The sequence below is a fragment of the Lemur catta genome, chromosome 1 (assembly GCF_020740605.2).
Source record: "Lemur catta isolate mLemCat1 chromosome 1, mLemCat1.pri, whole genome shotgun sequence".
NCBI classification, from domain to species: Eukaryota; Metazoa; Chordata; class Mammalia; order Primates; family Lemuridae; genus Lemur; species Lemur catta.
This window is the reverse complement of record NC_059128.1, coordinates 25,308,602-25,326,202: the sequence shown is the minus strand read 5'-3', so window position 1 is coordinate 25,326,202 and position 17,601 is coordinate 25,308,602. Positions and strand designations below refer to the sequence as shown.

General features: G+C 56.8%; 1 protein-coding gene across 3 annotated transcripts; it reads right to left on the bottom strand.

Moving 5' to 3' along the window:
• Window positions 1-513: 513 nt before the first annotated feature.
• On the bottom strand, window positions 514-15,249 carry RPS6KL1 (ribosomal protein S6 kinase like 1). 3 transcript variants are annotated; one of them, XM_045563801.1, is made up of 11 exons: window positions 15,153-15,249; window positions 13,478-13,762; window positions 11,972-12,096; window positions 11,044-11,136; window positions 5,802-5,849; window positions 5,184-5,316; window positions 3,740-4,351; window positions 3,247-3,336; window positions 3,010-3,092; window positions 1,646-1,741; window positions 514-1,323 (listed from the first exon to the last, which is right to left on the bottom strand). In XM_045563801.1, exons 2-11 carry the CDS (start codon window positions 13,740-13,742, stop codon window positions 1,213-1,215), a joined length of 1,656 nt encoding a protein of 551 aa, XP_045419757.1. In that variant the 5' UTR covers window positions 13,743-13,762; window positions 15,153-15,249; the 3' UTR covers window positions 514-1,212. The 3 variants fall into 3 exon arrangements, with proteins under 3 accessions (XP_045419757.1, XP_045419767.1, XP_045419775.1); XM_045563811.1 differs by having other exon boundaries at window positions 5,802-5,843; XM_045563819.1 differs by lacking the exon at window positions 1,646-1,741.
• Between the last annotated feature and the right edge of the window lie 2,352 nt (window positions 15,250-17,601).

Here is a 17,601-nt window from a genome sequence, read left to right as displayed (position 1 = left end):
CCAGGCTGTGCTTTCCCATGTCCTCTCTGCCCCCAGAGTTTGTCCTGAGGAGGCTGAGGTGTGCTGTGGTGCCTCCCCAGGGCACAAGTCTCTGGCCTGAGTTGGGCCTTCAGAGCCAGGCTGGTGAACAGTGTCAGAGGCGCCATCTTGTGGTGACAGACACTGGCGGGAAAGGATACGGGGGCAACTGTAGTGGAGGTTTCTCGGGTGCCAAACCCCAGTGATAGTGTGAGTCCTGAAAGGAGCCCCCAAAGCTGAGGGGACTGTCTTTGGGGCAACCACTCACCCCAGTTCTTCAGAGACCAGAAACATCTTATTTCAGGCTGAGTGTGGGTAATTGTTCCATGTGTTTGGTGATTTCTTATTCCAAAAGGGTATGAAGTCACAGTGGGCAGTGATTTAGAGGAACCTCAAGACCCAAATGCAGAATGGTCCGCAGAGCCAGTGCCTGAAAAGGGAATCCTCATGGGCATGACTCCTCTGAGCTGCTTTCGCCTGGAGGCTGAGTTGCCATGTCCCCTCAGAGCCCTGGAGCAGGCTCCCCACCCCCTACACAGGTGGGCCAGCTGGGGGAGAAATCCTCTTTATTCTGTTTTCAAACTTATTCTGAGTGGCAGAGCTGTGCATTCCCCTCCTTCCCCCCATTCCTTCTCCTCTATTTTCCTCGCCACCCTTCGTTTTACTTTCCAAAGTCTGAAATCACAAGATAGGGGGCATCATCAAGAGTGGAAGCTGCAGCTTCCTTCCCAGCCTCCCCCCGCCGCCCACCACCACAGCAACAGCTTCTGGTGGAAGACGCACTGGGTGCAACATGACCAGCCGGGACAATCTGGTTTGGGTCCACTGAGCCAATGGATCGGTATCCTGAGATGAGTCTCCAGAGGTGACCCAAGTGGGGCACAACGTGGCAGTGCGTGAGTCACAAAACCTTGGGGCGGGCTCAGCAGGTGGTCAGTAGTTCAGAGCCAGTGCCACACAAGGCACCCTTTAACATGGCAGGTCCGCATTAAAGGTACAAGGCATGCGCGCAACAGGTGTCTGCTGACCGCGGGTGGGAGGTGCAGGCTGCTTAGCAGGGTGAGCCTCACTGCCCCGCCCGCTCCGCTTCTCCAGGAGCTGGCCCTTCCCAGGCCCAGGGGGAGCCCTGGGTGACAGGCAGAAGAGAGGAGATCCAGACCAGGCCAGCTGCTTCCATCACCCATTCGGCCCCTCTTACCCCAGCAGTTTGCTCCACTGGATAGCACTGAAAAAGGGGTGGGACTTGAGCTTGCTGACACCACTGCCTCCAGCGCCCAGGCGCCGGGTGGGATCGAACTGCAGCAGCTGTAGAGAGAGGCCCGGTCAGCTCTCCGGGCAGGCCTTCCCCCTCCCAGCACTGAGGCATGGCTGACCTCCAGGGACGCCCATCACCATGGCTCCTAGGGGGCTTGCTCCCTACCAGCCCGGCCCACAGAACACCTGTTTTTACCCTGCGGGACATGGTGGTGTTTGACCACCACCACATAGAAATCTGTTGTCCCTGTTGCCTTCCTGTACCTATATCAGACGCTGAGTAGGAAGCATACACAGTTCACACACGGTTCTCCCCTCCAGCCCCCACCCTTAGGCTGAGAAGCTGCCTCCTCTAGGCTGGGCCCCGTCTCACCTCAGTCAGCAGGGAGGCTGCTGGGCGACTGAGCCACTCGGGCAGCTGGAGCTGGGTATGGGCCTGGATTCCTGAGGGGTGGCTCTGGGACAGTGCCTGGGAGGACACAGGGAAGGGCCTCTGAAGAGGCATCCCCAGGAAAGTCTGTGCACCCCTCCCCTGGATGATGATGGCGATAGTTGCCTTTTGCTTTGCATTTACTGTGTGCCAGACATACGTTAGCCATTATAGACGAGAAGCAGGCTCAGAGGTCAAGGAACTTGTGCTGAGTTCAGGGTTTGAACCCAGGCCCCTCTGGCTCCAAACCTGCTAGAAGCATCAATCTTGGGTTGCAGTTAGGGTGGGTGCTCTTGGGAACAGCACTGGGACCTTTCTCTATATAAAAATATCCCCAGGGGTACTCACTTGACAGCAGGCCATGGCATGCTACCATCAGGGCCAAGGCAGGGGCGTGGCAAGAAAAGAAAGGACCTCTCCACACCCCAGAAAGGTGCAGCTTTGGAGAGAGAGGATCTGTCTGGAGGTAAGTGTGGGCTTCAGGGAACTCCCAGGAAGGCCAGGAGCTGTGGGCTGGGGAGGTGGTGGGAGACCAGGAACAGAGAGCCATTCTGGGGTTACTGGCAGCCAGGGCTCTCAGAGGCCCTGGGCTGTGGGACAAAAAAAACAGGAGGGAGCCAGGATGGACGGGTCAGATTTGGACTTCAGGTCACACTGCATCCATGCCGGCTGTTTCCTGCTCAGATGCAGTTTGGCCTCTCCCTTGCTGCCTAACATAACTGGCTTCAGATGCGAGCTGAGCTTGTGAGGGGTGCCAGGCACAGGCGGGGAAGACAGGGCAGGTCGTCATCCTGTGCAAGGGTGTTTGCAGGGGGAGCTTTGAGCTCTTGGCTGACCCAGGCTGGACAAGGATGGCTGCTGGCCTGGATGAAAGAGCCCCTGTCTCCCGTCCTCCAGCTGAGGTCTGGGGGTTACAGCCCCAGAGGGCGTGGGTGGGAGGAGTGAGCAGTGGGGAGAGGAGGCACAGGGGAGGATCCAGTGGCCTCCCAGTGAAGAAGGGCTGTGTCAAAGTCTACACTCCCTTCAAACCTAGGCCCAGGCTCTTCTAGACACCTTCCCTGACCATCTCAACTCAGCTCTCATTCACCTAAGTTGACAGTCTCATTAGCTATAGCCACCAGCGTGGTGAGGGTGCTAAGTGTGTCCATGGCCTGGGGTGTGGCTGTGCTGGCAGGACACCCAGCCCAAGGGCCAGGTCTTGGAGAACCAGGCAGCCTCTGCCCAGACTCTGGTCGGGTGGACTGAGCCCTGTCTAACCCACACTCAGTGCCACTCACCAGGGCTCTACATCCGGCCCAGCTACTCACCGTCCCCGTCAGCAGTTCATACAGTAGAGACCCAAAGCTCCACCAGTCACAGGCTTCTGTCAGCTCAGCAATCCCACCCACCTCTGTGGAACAAGAACACACATGGCCCAGCCTCACCCAAGAGGGTCTTCTCCATCCTCCTTATCCTACCCAGACACCGCCCCCTCGCTCTGTCATCCTCAACCCACACAAAGGCACCCGAGGTCTAGGGCCACCCCGGCCCTCGCTGCTGCTTGCCTGGGGCACTGTACAGGTTGTCCGCAGCCTCCCTGCAGCACTGGGGCTCCACTTCTGACCACTGGCCAAAATAGGTAAGCCGGATGTGGCCTTATCATCCAGTATGTAGGGAGGAATAAGGGGGGGACAAAGATTGAAGGTCACCACCACTGAGCAGCTGGCATGGAGAAGGGGTTCCAGGGCCTCCCCCAGCAGTTACTCGGCAGGAGCCAATGTCATGCTGGGCAGAGCCTCCCTCTGGGCACAGCCCCCTAAAGCCCAGAGACCACAGGGTACTCCTAGGAGCTGCTGGCCTGGGCTTGTGAGGGAGAAAGCACTTGTTCCCAAGCTCCACCTTGGCCACTAGGCTCGGGCAGAGAGTCCCGGGTGAAAGGCTGGACGGGGACAGGGGAGAAGCAGACAACCCCGGAGAGCCCTTGACTTCGGGGAACTTTCCTTCTCTGTCTGGAGGCTTTGAGGGCCTCCCACCTGAGGGGTGGGGCAGGGCACCTACCTGCCTGGTCCAGGAGCAGGTTCCGGGGGTTGAGGTCCCGGCACAGCACCCCCTGCTCGTGCAGTGCCTCCAGAGCCACCAGCATCTCCGCCGCCCACTGCTTCACCTGCTCCTCCCTCATGGTCCCGGCGGCCCTGCCACACCCCTGGCTGGCCCCATCCACTGGCATTGACAGGTGGCTCTGACCCCTGCCTTGGCCACAGCCCCCCAGCACCCGGTCAGCCCCCTCACGAACCCAAGGGAGCCCCCGAGGAGGCCTAGGGTTCGAGCTCTGGCCCACCCGCCTGGCTTGAAGGTGCAGGTGGCCACCTGGGGCCTTTGGAAGGTCCGAGGAGCAGGAAGTGCTAGTCCTGGCTGTGGATTCATCTTCAGCCTCTCTCTGGGGTCTGATGGAGGGGGCCTCCTTGGCTGGGGGAAGGCTCTGAGAAGTCCGAGGAGGCTCCAGGGAGATTCTGTCCTGCCTGGGGGCGTGGCCCCGGGGGAGCCGCGCTGGGGTCAGGAGGCTGAGGTGGGAGTTGAGCTGAACCTTCATCCTCTCCTGGGTGGAGCCCGACCTGAGCCCAGAATGCCCGGGGTGCGCCTGGGAGAGCAGGTGGGACCAGAGAGTGCCTCCTGGGCCATGCAGAGGGAGCGGCGAGCATGGGGACGGGGAGAAGAAGAGTGTGGACACCAGGTCCCTGCCCACTCCCGCCTCCCCTCTGTCTTGGGCACGTCCGGACCCTCCACCTTCTGGGGGTCTTGACCTAGTGCAGTCTCCTCACTTGCGCTCCCTGCCACCCCTCAGCCTAGCCTGTCCTCTCTCCTCCTCTCCACCCACCTAAAGTGGGCCGAGCCTCACGACTTGGCACACCATAGATGCTTAACCCCAAGTAGACGTAAAGTATTGTCAATGTCCTTGGTTTGGGTGGTGGGTTCACCAGTGTTCAACATATCATGCCTTTTTTTTAAGGGAGACAGGTATAATGAAATTTAAAGGCCGGGCACAGATCTGTGATGACTATATGTCATGACCAAGGATGTATATTGTACCTCGTTAAAAAAATAATCACTATAATCAATAAATATCTGCTACATGACCCAGTTCCTGTCTTTGTAGCTTCAGTCACCACTGTCCCATATGGCCACTCCTGAGGGATGGGCACAACCCAGAAAAATGAAAAAAGACTGGAGGAAACAGGTGACAGAGGAGACAGCTGCATAAATGCCCTCAGGCCCACCTAGGGTGTGGACATCCTCCCCAGGATGTGGCCTTCCCCTTGGCACCACACAGAGGCTCATGACAGCCTGATCTGCCACCGGCCTCCAGAAAGGCTGGGTCCCCTGGGCTTTAGTGCACGTCTGGTACAAGCTACGCCCCTCCCCAGGCTCAGCATTTTAAGGGGGTACGTGATGACAATACCCCAAAGGCCTGAGGAACTGGCAGGGGCCCCTCAGGCCCCCTCACCTTGCACATGCTCCAGGTGCAGGAAGATGGAGTCCTCGCTCACGAAGTACCGCAGCAGCTTGGCCATGTAGGGGACTCCGTGCGGGATGATGGTCAGCCGCTCCTGGCTCACCACGTGGCACCTGGGGAGGCTCTGGGAGGGGACAAGGCAGAGACTGCTGTTAGGTGACTTCCTAGCCCTGGCTTCAGGGGTGTCTAGATGAGGGGTGGGAGCCACCCTGAGGAGCAGCCCCCTCCCCCGGTTCCTGGCCTGGCCGTCACCCCTGTTTCCCCCTTGGAATCCAGGTCCTCCACCCTCCGGCAAGGACGAGGCAGAGAGAGAGAGAGAGAGAGAGAGAGAGAGAGAGAGAGAGGGAGAGGGAGAGGGAGAGGGAGAGGGAGAGGGAGAGGGAGAGGGAGAGAGAGGAGAGTGTGAGTGTGAGTGTGAGTGTGTGTGTGTGTGTGTGTGTGTGTGTCTAGTCTATCTGACAGGCAGTGGGCAGGCTCCGGACAGAGCAGTCAGCTTTTGGATTTGGAGGGAACACAGGCTTCAGATGCAGGTTCTGGGTAGGGGTTTCCAGGAGCCGCGAGAAAGTCCCAAGGGGAATGCAGAACGGCAAGGGTCTGGGTGGCACCTGCCTTCACCACGAAGGTCCCTCCAGTTGCTGGGTCCTGGACCAGCTGCACCTGCCAAAGTTCAGGAGACACTGGTCAAGGCACGTGCTAGTTGCTGGGGGCTCCATGACCCCAGCTCTAGCCCCCCAGTTTCCTCCACTGAGGCGGACTCACTCCAGCGCAGGGAGGGCTTTGAGGGTACAGATTCCCCTCCCCCACCTGACATCCATCCTGTCCTGCTCATGCACCCCTGCTAGACCTGCAGGTCTCAGCTCAGGTGCTGCCTCCTCCAGGAAGTCTTCCCAAGATTAGGGGGTGGGGTCCACCCTCAGGGGGGCTCACCCTCAGGGGAGCCTTAGCACACCATGTCTAATCTCTTGTCTCCCCGCTGGCCTGTGAGCTCTGTGAGGACAGGGGCCACGCTGTCCAGCTCTGCATTCCCAGAGCCCTGCACAGCACAGGGATGTCGCAGGTGTTTCACACATGCGTGGTGAGTGGCCCGGAGCCTCAGCTCAGCCTGAGTTGGGGGCCACTTGAGAAGAATGCCCCTCTCTCCCTGCCCAGGCTGGGCCTGGCCCCACGCAGCCTGAGGGGAGGGTTGAGGAAGCCCTGGGCCTCGGCTGTAGGAGGGGGCACTCGGGTGCACTGAGGGCAGGAAGGTGGAAGATTTGGCCCAGATGAGGGGCACGGGGAGGCTAGACCAGCATCCTGGTGTTGGGACTCCTTGGCCCTCCGCCTGCCCTGCACACACTCCTCAGGGAGGGCCTCGGCCAACTGTGCGGGGTGTTGTGGGGGGAGCCGGGCCTTGAGGCCAGGCAAGTGGGCCATGGTGAAAGCTGCAGCCTAGACCTGGGTAGGGAAAAGGGTACGGGGTTTAGATCTTGGGCAAGTGAATTGATTTGCTCATCTACCAAACAGGAATTACAAATGCCCACCTTCCCTACATCACGGTTTGTTGAGCCAGAAGTGGGAAAGGCCTCTGTGAATGTAAAGGCCGTGAGAACGTCAGTTACGACATCCGCCTAGTCACATCACCTCTCGGAACCTTGCTGTTCTTAACTGCAAAATGGGGTCATAGCAGCACCTCCTTCACAGGGTCATTAGGCAGATTCTACACAAACCGACAATTCAAGTACGGAAGCAGCCGCCTGTCGCAGAGCGCACCCTCAATCACCGGATAACCCACAGTGACTGTCATCAGTGTTGTCAGGGAAAACCCACGCTGGGGATACAGCACTTACTCTGTGCTAAGCCCCTTACATAGCTTATTTGATTTTATTCCCACAACCCTACCAGGTGAGAGTTATCAGTGACCCATGTTATTGATGAAGATATTGGGGTTCAGAGAGGTTATGTTGCCGACGCTCCCACTTGCTAAAAAGTGGTAGAGTGAGGATTTGAATCCAGGCAGGCTGATGCCAGAGCCCTGCAGACTTAACTGCAACCGAGGGCACAGCCCGGTGACTTTGGCAAGTGCCTTCCCTCTGGGCCTCAGTTTCCCCATCATCAGTAAAATGAAGGCCGCGGACTAGATGAGCGGACTCTCTGCAGCAGGCGCGAGGTGTCCCTTCTGACCGCCAGAGGGCTCCCCTCCAGTGGCCAGAGACCAAGCCCGGCCTGGCCTCGGCTCCCTGGCCACACTTGTGCAATGTTTGAAAAAGAAAGGAAGAAAACTCTGGAGTCATTTAGGAGAACAGAGTTTCCCACAAGCCCTGACACCCAAGATAATTCCCCACCATCCGCTGCCAAGTGGGATTCCCCGCCTTGTCCTGGGCAGGGCCCTCGAACGTACAGTCCAGAAAACCAGCAGGGAAGCCCGAGGAGGCCAGAAATCAAAGCTGGTCCGTATATTGAAACAACTGCGTTTTAAAAAAATAATTAAAACCAACCTATTTATTTAGAAAAAATTAGACCAAAATATCAACAGTGATTACCTTGGAGTTCGGTAGGATGGCAGGGGACTTTTGCCCCTCTGTTTTAAACTCCTTTCTCTTATATCTCAGAAGGGCAGCAGAGGGGGCATTTTCCCATCCATACAAGCAAACAAAAAGCCTCCTTTTGCTCAGTGGTTTGGGGGACAGAGCACTATCTAGTCGCTTGACCTCTACGAACCTGTTTCATTCTCTGTAGGACAACTTTTAAAGTGCAGCCCTGTCCAAGAGAAGCTCCTGTCATGATGGCAATACAAATCCGCACTGTTTAATAAGGAAGCCACAAGCCACATGAGGCCACCACACCCTTGCAATGTGGCTGGTGCACCTGAGACACAGATGACTTCCTTCTAATGAATGGTACTGTCCACAGTCCTGTGTGGCTAGTGCCTGCTGTGCTGGGCAGTGCGGGATAATGCTTTTGCACCCAGGGTGACTGTGAGGGTTTAACACCGCAGCTCTGTAAACGGAACGCGCCTCAACTGTCAGGCGAGCCTTCCTTGTGCGAGGAAGGCAGGTAGAGCGGGTGCCTGCTCTCACCTTTTTAAAAAGGGAAATCCTTTTTTTTTTTTTTTTTTTTTTTTTAAACCCATGGAGTTCTTGGGACACAAGAACTATTAAAACTTTGGTAAAACATGGTAAACCTTTTTTTTTTTTTTTAAAGATGCACAAAGTATCAAAATCCCAGGAGGCATCTCTCATGGAACAAACAAGTCCAAAAGCTTCAAACAGGTTCTCAAACTCTAAGGCCCACGGGGGCAAAGCGGGCAGTCCCTCCCCCGCTCTCCGCAGCCACATGGGAATGTGAACCAGCATCTCCAGATCTGATTTTTCAAGAGAAGCAGGAAATTTGGACTTTTATAAAAATATTGGTAAAATTTTTTTTTTAAACACCCCTGTGTTCCAGCCAAATAAAACAAGAAGTGACTTGGATGACCTTTTTCTTCCCATCCCGGACTCAGGGCCTGGCTCTTAGACAAGGCTCAGCAAACACCCAGGATGTCTTCCCAGCCCCCGGGCTCCCTGAGAGCAGCCCCTTGGGCGTTGCAGCTGCCTGCCTCATCCCTGCCCCACCCACCTCACTGCTCCCTGCCACCCCGCACCCCTGCCAGCATCTCTTCAACCCCTGCAGACCCCCTATCCAGCCCAGTCAACCCTAACAGCTGGACACCTTTGGGGACACTCGGGTATCATCCTGAACAAGCCCTTTGCTCCCTCCCTGGGCCTGAAGGCAGCTGCTGGCCAGCACTGCCTCCCGCCCAGATCTGCCTGTGCAGAGCCAGGGGACTGGAACTGGGGCTGGCCGCAGGGTCCAGGCCCAGGGGCTGTAACTAACACCTTTCCTAATTGGGGAGAGTGCTGTTCCTGGCGTGGGTGTCACATGAGAAGGAAGCGGGGTGTCAGGTGGGAGGTGCAGTCCATAGTTGAGTGCCCCAGGAAGGGTGAAAAAGGAAATAAGGGCTTTCGGACTGCATGGCCTCAGCCTCGGAATACTTGATTCCTAAAGTGCTTTTCTGGGGCTAAACAAATTCAGGGAATTGTGTGTCATAGATCACCCTCTTAGAGACCCCTAGTGTACATTTGCATCCTGAAAGCTCTCAGAACTCCTATAATTAGGAAACTCTGTTTCCCAAAGCTATGCAACTGGGAACCCCTCTCATGGTAACATCTATGCTTCAGCGGAATCTCACTCAGAGAAATGGTGTCAGTCACCTCCCCAGCCTGTCCACGGGGCGGCTGTGCTTGGCCAAGGTCAGGCTGTGGCCACTGATAGTCGCAGTGGGAGGGGACTGCCACAGATGGGAGCTGGCTGGGCCTTAGCTGATAGTCTGGGGCCTGTTCCAGGGCCCGGGAGAAGCAGCTGGAGCAAGGCCCAGGGATGGGAGCCTGCGTGCCTCCCCACTTACTCCTGTCACTTGCACTTAGCCATCAGACAAGTATTCAACGTCTTAGTGTGTGCCAGGCCTTTTCCCAAAATTATCTCATTTTACTTCCCAGATCACCATGTGGGGGAGATTTCTGACATCACTTTACAGATGACAAAGCCAAAGCTCGGGGTTGAGGGGACTTGCCTGTGGCCACCCTGTGCAGTGCCCAGGCACAGGGCCGGCCCCCAGGTGGCACATCACTGTCTCGTGTGTCCTTTTCTCTGTGGGCCCCTCGATCCGCCAAAATCACCTGACGAATATTTTGAGTCACAGATTCCTGAGCTCAGCTCTAGAAAGTCTGACTCCACAGGCCTGGAGTAGGGCCTGGGCATCTGCATTTTTAGGGAGCTTTCTGGGCGATTCTTTTTTTTCCCCTGAGACAGAGTCTCACTCTGTTGCCCTGGCTAGAGTGCCGTGGCATCAGCCTAGCTCACAGCAACCTCCAACTCCTGGGCTCAAGCAATCCTTCTGCCTCTGCTTCCCGAGTAGCTGGGGCTACAGGCATGCACCACCATGGCCGGCTAATTTTTTCTATATATTTTAGTTGTTCAGCTAATTTTTCTATTTTTTTTTTTTTTTTTTTTTTTTTTTTAGTAGAGACGGAGGTCTCACTCTTGCTCAGGTTGGTCTGGAACTCCTGAGCTCAAACAATCCGCCCACCTCGGCCTCCCAGAGTGCTAGGATTACAGGCGTGACCCACTGAGCCCGGCCCTGGGCGATTCTGATAAACAGCTTTAGCGACTACTCGGATATCTCCAGGTCAGGACAGAGGGGATCTAACACCAGCTCCTGGCATTTGACCTGGCCATTTGCTCTCCTGACCCCTCTTAACAACAGTGCCCTGAGTAAGTGTGGGATGCCACCTCCTGTCTTCCTGTCTGCCCCGAATTAAGGGAAAGGGTATGGGGTCGGGACTAGGGTGAAGGTAGAGTTGGGACAGGAGAGAAGGAACAGGCAGGGTGGCCAAGGTCCTGGACAAGGCGCAGGCCGGCGTGGGCCCTCTCCAGACAGGTTTTTGGGGATGAGCACATTCCAGCTGCAGGAAGTTCCCAGCTGTGCACGGTGGGGAGAGACTCTTGGCTGCTGCCCTGGGGAGCGGAGTGCCCGGGTGGGGGCCTGTGGGAAGCGGGAAGTGGGAGTGGGCAGGGCAGCGAGGGCTGGCAGGGCGCCCCGGGCACAGCTCCTCCTGTGGTTTCTGTCTGGACTCTCCCAGGGGGAGGTTTCCTGGGTCTGAGCCGGGGAGGCTATGCCGAAGGGGCTGTCAGCCTCGTGCTTTCTTCTCCAGGAGTGCGTGATGGGTGGGGGAGACGCGGGAGCTGCTGGAGGAGTGAGGGCAGCGGCTCCAGACCTGCTCCCACCACCTCCCGACGGCCCCCTCCCCGCTCAGCGCGGTGTCCACTCACTCACCTTCTCAAGGACCCCGACCACCCGGCAGCCCCTCAGCTGCTCCAGGGCAGAGCTCAGCGTGCGGATGGGCCGGAGCCTCAGGCTGCTGAAACCCTGTGGGGGAGGGAGACAGGCCACACGCAGCCTCAGGGCCCAGCCCTCCTCAGCCACGGCCCCCTCACCAGGCGGAGGGCAGGGGCTTCTGGCTGCCAGCAGAGCAGCGGGGCCACGGCCGGCCGGCGGCACAGCAGACCCCACCTCACAGGGGCAGGCTGAGCGGAGGAGCTGGCCTTGACTGGCAGGTGGCCACACGGCTCCAGGGCGGCCAGGCTGACCTCTCCTCTCAGCCCTTGTCCGAGGCCTGGGAGGTTCTCAGGGCTCCAGAAGCCCCCTCTTCAAAGCCCCATCCACGGGGAACACGTGGGTTCAGGGAACAAGCCTTGAAGACAAGCACCTGCTTTGGGGAAAGGCGCCCTTACAGGAGACACCTGCGCCCGCCTGGGGGCTGAGACGTGTGCAGGCATTCTCAACCCCTCCCGAGCGCTCACTTGCTTAGGAAGAGCCACGTGGGGAGAGTCTCTGTACACCTGTGTGCAGCAGGCATGCATGTGTGCACACGTGGTGATGGGGTCTGCTCCAATGCTCGCTGCGTGCAGAAGCAGGCTCTGCAGGCTCTGAGCGTGCACACATGGAAGCGTGTAGAGGGAACCGTGTGCGAGGTTGGTAGATGTGTACATACACATGCCCAGTGCTCTGTGCGGGAGCCAGACTGGACAGGAGATGACTCAGTACGTGTGTGAAAATGAATGAACCGTGAGGCGTGGGAGAGAGGAGGCCAGGAGGAGGATGGGTAGACAGCCCTGGCACTGTGCAGCCCGACTTTCACTCTCTACTGCCCGGCCCGCCCTCTCCCCCTTCCCCCCCAGGCCTTTGGGGAGGGTGTCCTCACCGTGCCGGGGCTGGCTCCACTGCCCAGTGTCCGCTGAAGGTGGCAGTTGAAGATTTCTTCTGCCCGCCGCAGGTACTTGGTAATTTTCAGCTTGACAGCCTCACATCGCTCCTTGTTGGGGTCGACTGTGGGGGATGAGGGTCACCAGGGCCCTCCCCTGCCCCCCACCATGGCCTTGCGGGGTTGGCTTGCAGCTCCCATTGCCTGCCCTCTGGCCTCCGCAACAGATAGCTCCTGCTTCTAAGGCTAGTTCAGCGGATTCTGCCCCCAGATCTGTTCTCGAGCCCCTCCTCGGGGTGGGAGACCAGCAGGGGAGGAGGAAGGAAGCTGGCAGGGGAAGGTTGGGAACCACGGTCACCCCTTAGTCAACAGTACTTTACAGTTGGCACCCACCACCTCACTGGCCACCATCACACCCTGGGAAGGGACAGGGTGGGGATTTCCATGTCCATTTTTTCAGAGGAGAAGACAGAAGTTCCAGAGAGCACTGTTTCTTCCCTCTTGGACGCCCAGTGTGAAAAAGACCAGGGTTAGGACCAGGATCGGAGGGCAAAGGAATTCACTGGGTAGGCTGGAAGCCCGGCAGGATGGTAGGAAGGGTGAGTCAGGGCCCCACTCCTACCCCTGGCCTGGCCACCAAGGCCCTCGGGGGTCTCAGACTGGCCTCAGCACCAGCCTCACCTCCAACATGGAAGTGGGCCTCGCTGTGCCCGGGAGAGGCCTCTGCTCTCACCTCCAGGCCTTGGCTGTTCTCTCTCTGGAACGCCATTGGCCTTGCAGCTGGACAACATGCCTACAGTTGCAACTTTTAGAAAATGCCTTTAGCCAGCCCAGTCTGGCCTCAGTCTCCCTCTTCCCACCCTTCACTTCCCCCTCATTCCTCTTCCTACCTGGGACTATAGTTATCTATCATTGACTCATGGGTCTCCCCGCTACTAGAATGCAAGCTCCCGAGGGCAGGAGCCCAGCCCAGCCCAGCACAGCTCCAAGGACAGTCAGGTGTAGAGGGCCAAGTGCACAGCCTTTGAAGACAAAACTGTTCAAAGCCCAGCTCTGCCATTTGACAGCTTGAGCAAGCTATTTAACTGCCCCAGACCTCAGTTTCCTCAACCAGAAAATGGGAATAAAAATGGTTCCTATATCAGACAATACTGTTGTTAAGAAGAAAAAAAAGAAAGAAAGAAAAATATTAAAAAAAAAAAAGAACAACAAAAAAATGGTTCCTATATACTTGGAACTACATGCAACCTGTATCAAGTAATTTCTATTACTACGAGGCTCAGATGAGTTAATCTAGGTAAAGCCCTTAGGAAGGTGCCTGGCATATAGGAACTGCTTAATACATGTTAGCCATCATTATTGTCCTTCACAGAGGCTCTGCAGGGCCAGCACAGTGCCCTGCTCACCCAGTACGGGTGGCCACAAGACAGGACAGAAGGATGACAGGACAAGCCGTACGGTAGCCCTTCCCCACTAGCCCTGTCCCTTCCCAGCCCGGGCCCTCACCATGTACACCACGGAGCAGCATGTCCACGCCATTCTGGTAGTGATTGAAGGCCGCCTCATAGTCCTCACTAACGTCGCGCTCCAGGGCCAGCCGGATCTGTGTGGCCGCATCCACCAGGTAGTCACGCTTGGTCATGTCAGGCGCCCCCACAGCCACCCGGTTGTGAATCTGCTCCAGGTACACGCGCGCCTGGGAGCGTGCTCGTGAGCAGGGCTCAGCCTCCAGGCTGGGGCTGGGCAGGCACTCACAGAGGACCAGGCTCATGGCTGCCCTGCGGCTGGGGTCTGGAATGAGCAAATGCATTAGGGGGGAACTAGTTGGGAGCAACACCCCTAACCGCACCCAAGTTTCTTCCACTGAATACTGGGGAGACTAATATTCACCTCCAAAGGCTGGAGGGATCAGAGCTTCCAGAGGTATCTTCACTGACTGATCCAGATCCTTCCTAAGTGGTGGTAGTGATAGAATAATAACACAGCTTAGGGCTCTGTTTTCCTTTCCATTCAAATTCAGCTCAGCAGGAACTTCTCAGCATCTACTATCTGTTGAGCACTGGAGAGAGCTGAGGATGTCTATGATCCAGAGTTGCCTTCACGGGGCCTCCACAGAGCAAGGCTGGTGTGTAGTGCACATTAAACACATGGAAGCCATGCTCTGGGCGCAAAGCCTGTTCCCCATGCTGTTCCCCCCACTCTCCCTGTTCTCCCTGCCCTGCTCCTACTGCATTTACCCTTCGGGGTTCAGCTCAATGGCACTTCTCCCTGGACAGGAAGGATCGTCCCTGCTTTGTTTGGTTTCCCTTGGTCCTGAGGTCACTGTGGTCAGTGAGTGAGGACCCCCCCTTGGAGCCAGCAGCAAGCTGGGCACAGAGCTGGGCCTTAAGGCCTGTTGACAGAATGACTGAGGGACAGATTCGGTGCCACACTGGATGGGGTTAAATGAGAGAGGGCAGGGAGACCCAGCCCCAGCGAGGGGATGGCTCTGTCCTCCCAGCCCTGTCTTTGAGAAGACCAGGAGGCCATGTGGTCTCCTCCCTGGGCAATGTGTGACACAGATGGCCAGAGGGATAAGAGCAGTGGCTGTGGGAAAGGAAGGGGCTGAGAGAGGCTGGCAGAACTGCCTCCGCCCTCACTGCAGCTCGCGGCCACCTCTGCTCTCTCAGGTCCCACTGGGAAGGGCCAGGGCCCGGAACTTCCCACCCCAGGCCATTTCAGGCTCTGTGGAGAGAGCGAGGAGAGAACAGGATGCGGGGTGGGTTGGGGAGGGAAACCCACATCCCCAGCCATGGGGAGCTGAACCCTGGCCAAGCTGCAGCCGCGGGAGGTGGAGGGAGGCCGCACCCTCCCTGCTTGGCCTGGCCCGGCCCAGCCCAGGGGGACATGCAGCTCTGAGGTCTTGCTCAGGGGGGCACCAAGGCCGGATGGGCCAGGCAGGGCCGGGCTGGGCAGGGCTGGGTCGGCCCTGCTGCAGAGGCCACCCTGCCTGGCCGGGTCCTGCCAGGCACAGCCGTCTGGCCACGCCTGGCCACAGCAAGCAGCGCGTGCGGAGAGCGAGTCCCCGGCACGCAAGGTGCACCGTGACAAGGGGAGCGGCCGCGGAAGGCCAGGCTGGGAGCGAGTGGAGAGGGCATCCTCGCCCGGGGAGGATGGAGGAGGAGCCGGGCAAACACCGTACCTGCTCGAGCCGGCAGCTCGGTCCGTGGGGCCAGACCTGCCCCGGCCGCCACCGCCCCTTCACCCCCGCGGGTGAGCGTGCACCGCGGGCAGCTGCTTTCGGCCCCGCAGCCAGGTGCAAGCTCCGGCCCGTGCAGCCCGGCCATTGGCTGCAGATGAGCTCATCCCCCAGCGTTAGAATAAACCACCAATCAGCGGCCGGCTCGGCTTCCGCCCGCCCTTAAAGCCGCAAGGGCCGCGCGGCCGGGCGCTGGGCGGGGGCGCGGCTGAGCGGGTGGGGAGGGAAGGGGAGGGGAGGGGGGGCACGTCTACGGTCACCCAGGGACGCGGGGGACGCTGCTTCAGAAATCTAGGCCCACTGACAAAACCCATGCCACTTCTAGGACTTTTCTCATTCATTACTTCATTCATTTATTCACTTATTTAGTGGTTGCATATTGAGAGTCAGCCATGCAGGAGCTGGATGTTGAGATAGGACGGCGGACCAGACGGCTCTGCTCGCGTCCGCATGGGATTTACAGTATCCCTAGTGAGGGGTGCAAGGACTAAAGACCAGAACAATGGAGTTGATACTTCCTTTCACTGAGATCAGAGTTGGGAGGGAGAAGCAGTGCAGGGGCGAAGACCCACTGTGTGGCTGGGGGAGGGGGTGTCAGAAGGCTTTCCGGAGGGCGGGATGTCTGAGCTGAGCCTAAAATTCAAGACACAGACCTCAGCTGCGCCCTTAACGCTGACTGGACTCACAGGGTCCTTCCCCACTGCACTTGCTCTCCGGCAGATACCCTTTCACCCTACTCCCTCTCCGGAGGCCCAGCCCCTCCGCCTCCTCCTCACCCTCAGTCAGAGCTGTCGCCGCCCCCCAGGTCTGTGCCCACACCCTGCCTCCCCACCTCTTTCCGTAGATGGCCGGCCTGTGCCCCTCGGGCCAGCCTTCCACTTGCCATCAGGTGACGGGACACCACTCCAGCAATTCTTCCCTTTCTCCCACGTTATTAATTTTTGGCTCCCACTGGATCATTCTTAACTGATACAAACATGCTGTTTCTCCCATCTTAATAGCAAAATAAGAAAACAAAACAAAATATGCTCTTCGCCTCACTTCTCTCTCTACCTACCATCTTAGGTTTGCAGCACAACTCCTTAAAAGCGATGTCTATACTTGCTGTCTCCTGTTTCTTTCCTTTCACTTTCTCTTGAGCCCCCTCTGATGACACTTTCTTCTTCAACATTCTTCTGAAACTGCTCTTGGTCAAGTTACCGATCCCCTTTGGGTTGCTAAACCCAATGGCATTTTCTCAGTCCTCATTGTCCTTGACTTATCAGGAGCATCAGACCTAAGCGACCATGGCCTTCTTGGCAAACACTTTCTCCCCAGGCTTCCTGGACCCACAGACTCTTGGTTGACTCCTGTCTCACTGGCTGTCCCTTCTGGGTTTCCACTGGTGGCTCGTCCCTCCTTGCTGACTTCTGAGTGTTAGAGTGTCTCAGGTCTGGGTCCTTGACACCTTCTTCCTTCCCTCCATTCGTATTCCCTTAGTGAGAGATTGTACCTCATCTAATGATTTTAGATGGTATTTCTATCACTTAGCTCTCACTTCTATACCAGACTTAACTATTTGACAGTCTATGAAACATCTCAATTCAACAAGTCTAGAACTAAACTCTATTTTTTTTTTTTTTGAGTCAGAGTCTCGCTCTGTTGCCCGGGCTAGAGTGCCGTGGCATCAGCCTAGCTCACAGCAACCTCAAACTCCTGGGCTCAAGCAATCCTCCTGCCTCAGCCTCCCGAGTAGCTGGGACTACAGGCATGTGCCACCATGCCCGGCTAATTTTTCTATATATATATGTTTTTAGCTGTCCATATAATTTCTTCCTACTTTTAGTAGAGGCGGCATCTCACTCTTGCTCAGGCTGGTCTTGAACTCCTGACCTGGAGCAATCCTCCCGCCTCGGCCTCCCAGAGTGCTAGGATTACAGGCGTAAGCCACCGCACCCAGCCTAGAACTAAATTCTTAAAACACAACCTACACAATGGAACAAAATATTTGGAAATCATATATTTGATAAGGATCTAGTATATAAAGAACTCTTACAATTCAACAATAAAAAGACAAATAACTCAGTTTTAAAATGGGCAAAGAATTTGAAGACATTTCAACAAAGAAGATATGCAAATGGCCAATAAGCACATGAGAAGATGCTCGCTGTCGTTAGCCATTGGAGGAATACAAATTAAAACCACAATGTGATGCCACTGCACACCCACTAGGATGGCCACAATCAAAAAGTTAACAAGTGTTGGCAAGGATCTGGAGAAGCTGAAACCTTCATGCGTTGCTAATGAGAATGTAAAACGGTGCAGCTGTTTTGGAAAGTAATTTGACGTTTCTCAAAAAGTTAAAATAAAGTCACCATATCACCCAGCAATCCCCTCCTAGGTATATACTCAA

Bases quoted from the DNA above. Each gene is read 5' to 3' on its own strand.
- RPS6KL1 (XM_045563801.1), bottom strand. From the start codon at position 13,742: ATGAGCCTGGTCCTCTGTGAGTGCCTGCCCAGCCCCAGCCTGGAGGCT. The intron at 5,850-11,043 runs GTGAGTGAGTGG...GAACTTTGGCAG, and splicing joins TGGTCGGGGTCCTTGAGAAG to GTGCAGCTGGTCCAGGACCC. The intron at 3,337-3,739 runs GTAGGTGCCCTG...CTGGATGATAAG, and splicing joins CCTGCTCCTGGACCAGGCAG to GCCACATCCGGCTTACCTAT.